General features: G+C 43.2%; 1 protein-coding gene across 1 annotated transcript; it reads right to left on the minus strand.

Moving 5' to 3' along the window:
- Positions 1-229: 229 nt before the first annotated feature.
- On the minus strand, positions 230-958 carry SNOG_16573 (hypothetical protein; the record flags this gene model as incomplete). The annotated part of the gene is made up of 4 exons (XM_001806617.1): positions 230-303; positions 381-426; positions 635-783; positions 838-958. 4 exons carry the CDS (start codon positions 956-958, stop codon positions 230-232), a joined length of 390 nt encoding a protein of 129 aa, XP_001806669.1.
- Positions 959-1,484: the final 526 nt, after the last annotated feature.

The following is a 1,484-nucleotide window of genomic DNA, read 5'->3' on the forward strand; positions in this document are numbered from 1 at the left end:
TAGTAGCCTAGTAGCTTTAGAATTATTTAGATTATATAGCGTTAATAGTAAGCTAAATTCTGCCTTTATTTTAGAGCAATAACGCATTAGGTAGTTAAGGTATATTAGAGAAAAGAAGGATGTACGTAGCTTAGCAAGTTTTAGGTCACTTAGTAGGGTAGGTCACTTAGTAGTGGATTACGTTATTTGTTCTATAGGAGCATATAATCTATAGTAATAGTCGTCCTTCTTAGTCCCAGGCCATTCCCGAAACTATCCAGCTGAAGAATTGAACAAGCGCAAAGAAAGCACCAGCTTCCGCTACTACACGCTGTATGGCGAAAATGTCAGCGATGATATACCGATCCATAGTGAGATGAAGACTCAACCAAACTGCTTACCGTCCAGTCCAATCGTCGTTCCTCCTGATAGACTGTTTGGAGAAGACTAGGGATCTGTATTTCCACGGTATGATAGCACAAGTACCACCGTGGCTTGGAAATGTCGCATACGAGATCTATGTTTTGACGCGCTGAAGCTGTAACATCTAGGGAACTTGCTCAGCAGATATTTCGTGAATGAACGTTGGCCACGTACCGTATCTGTAATTTGAAGTCTTGTTGATGTAAATGTACTGTACCAGCCCGATACTCACAGCTGTATGACTATTGGCATCGAATAGAGAAGTGTACACCTGACCATCTGCAACCATTTGCTTGATATCGAATTCTGGGTCATAAATCACCATCCAGATACCCGGTGCAGGTGTAAGGGAACCTGCTTCATACGCCTCAGTAGTATTATCTGAAGGTGTATTAGACTAGAGGTTTGCGCTGGATTTAAGATGGCACTACTCACAGCTGAACCACAGCTGAATCTCCATGATATGTCCAACCCCCCTGGATATTGTGGTCGGACCGGGCACCATTGCAAAATATGACGTGTTTTTCCCTAGCCAAACCATCTTGTTCTCCTCCATGATCCGGGATTCTAAGCTTGACCAGCTGTCTCCACAATCGCAAGACTTTGTATTCATTGCCTCTGCAATAGTCAAGCTGCTGCACTGAATCGCATGATCGTTTCTCGGACCAGATGAACACTTGAACTCGCCATCATGAATATTTGCATGCCCAGGATCTTGCCGCTGAAAGAAGGCTATTGCTGGAAACCTTGACGTACCCTACACCGTTAGTAGTGATCGTGGGGATGCAATTTTCACTCACCACACGATCGATCTGTTGTCTGACTACTACAGCGTTGAGGCCTTTGTGCCATAAACAACCGTATAACGCCGTAAGAACAACTATCGTTAGTGAGATAGTAACAACTGTATTTACAATGCTCCTCTTGGTTTTATCATTCTCGTCTGTGTTCTTGTCTGAACTGATTTAGTATTTCTTTCGTGCTTTCCATGTAATTGCTCGGGACTTACTTGTTGCTATGTCGAGCGCAAAGGTTCCGCATAACACTACGACGATTGCTGTATTTGAAGCGATAACAAAATA

The sequence above is a fragment of the Parastagonospora nodorum genome (genome assembly GCF_000146915.1).
Source record: "Parastagonospora nodorum SN15 chromosome Unknown scaffold_57, whole genome shotgun sequence".
Classification (NCBI taxonomy): domain Eukaryota; kingdom Fungi; phylum Ascomycota; class Dothideomycetes; order Pleosporales; family Phaeosphaeriaceae; genus Parastagonospora; species Parastagonospora nodorum.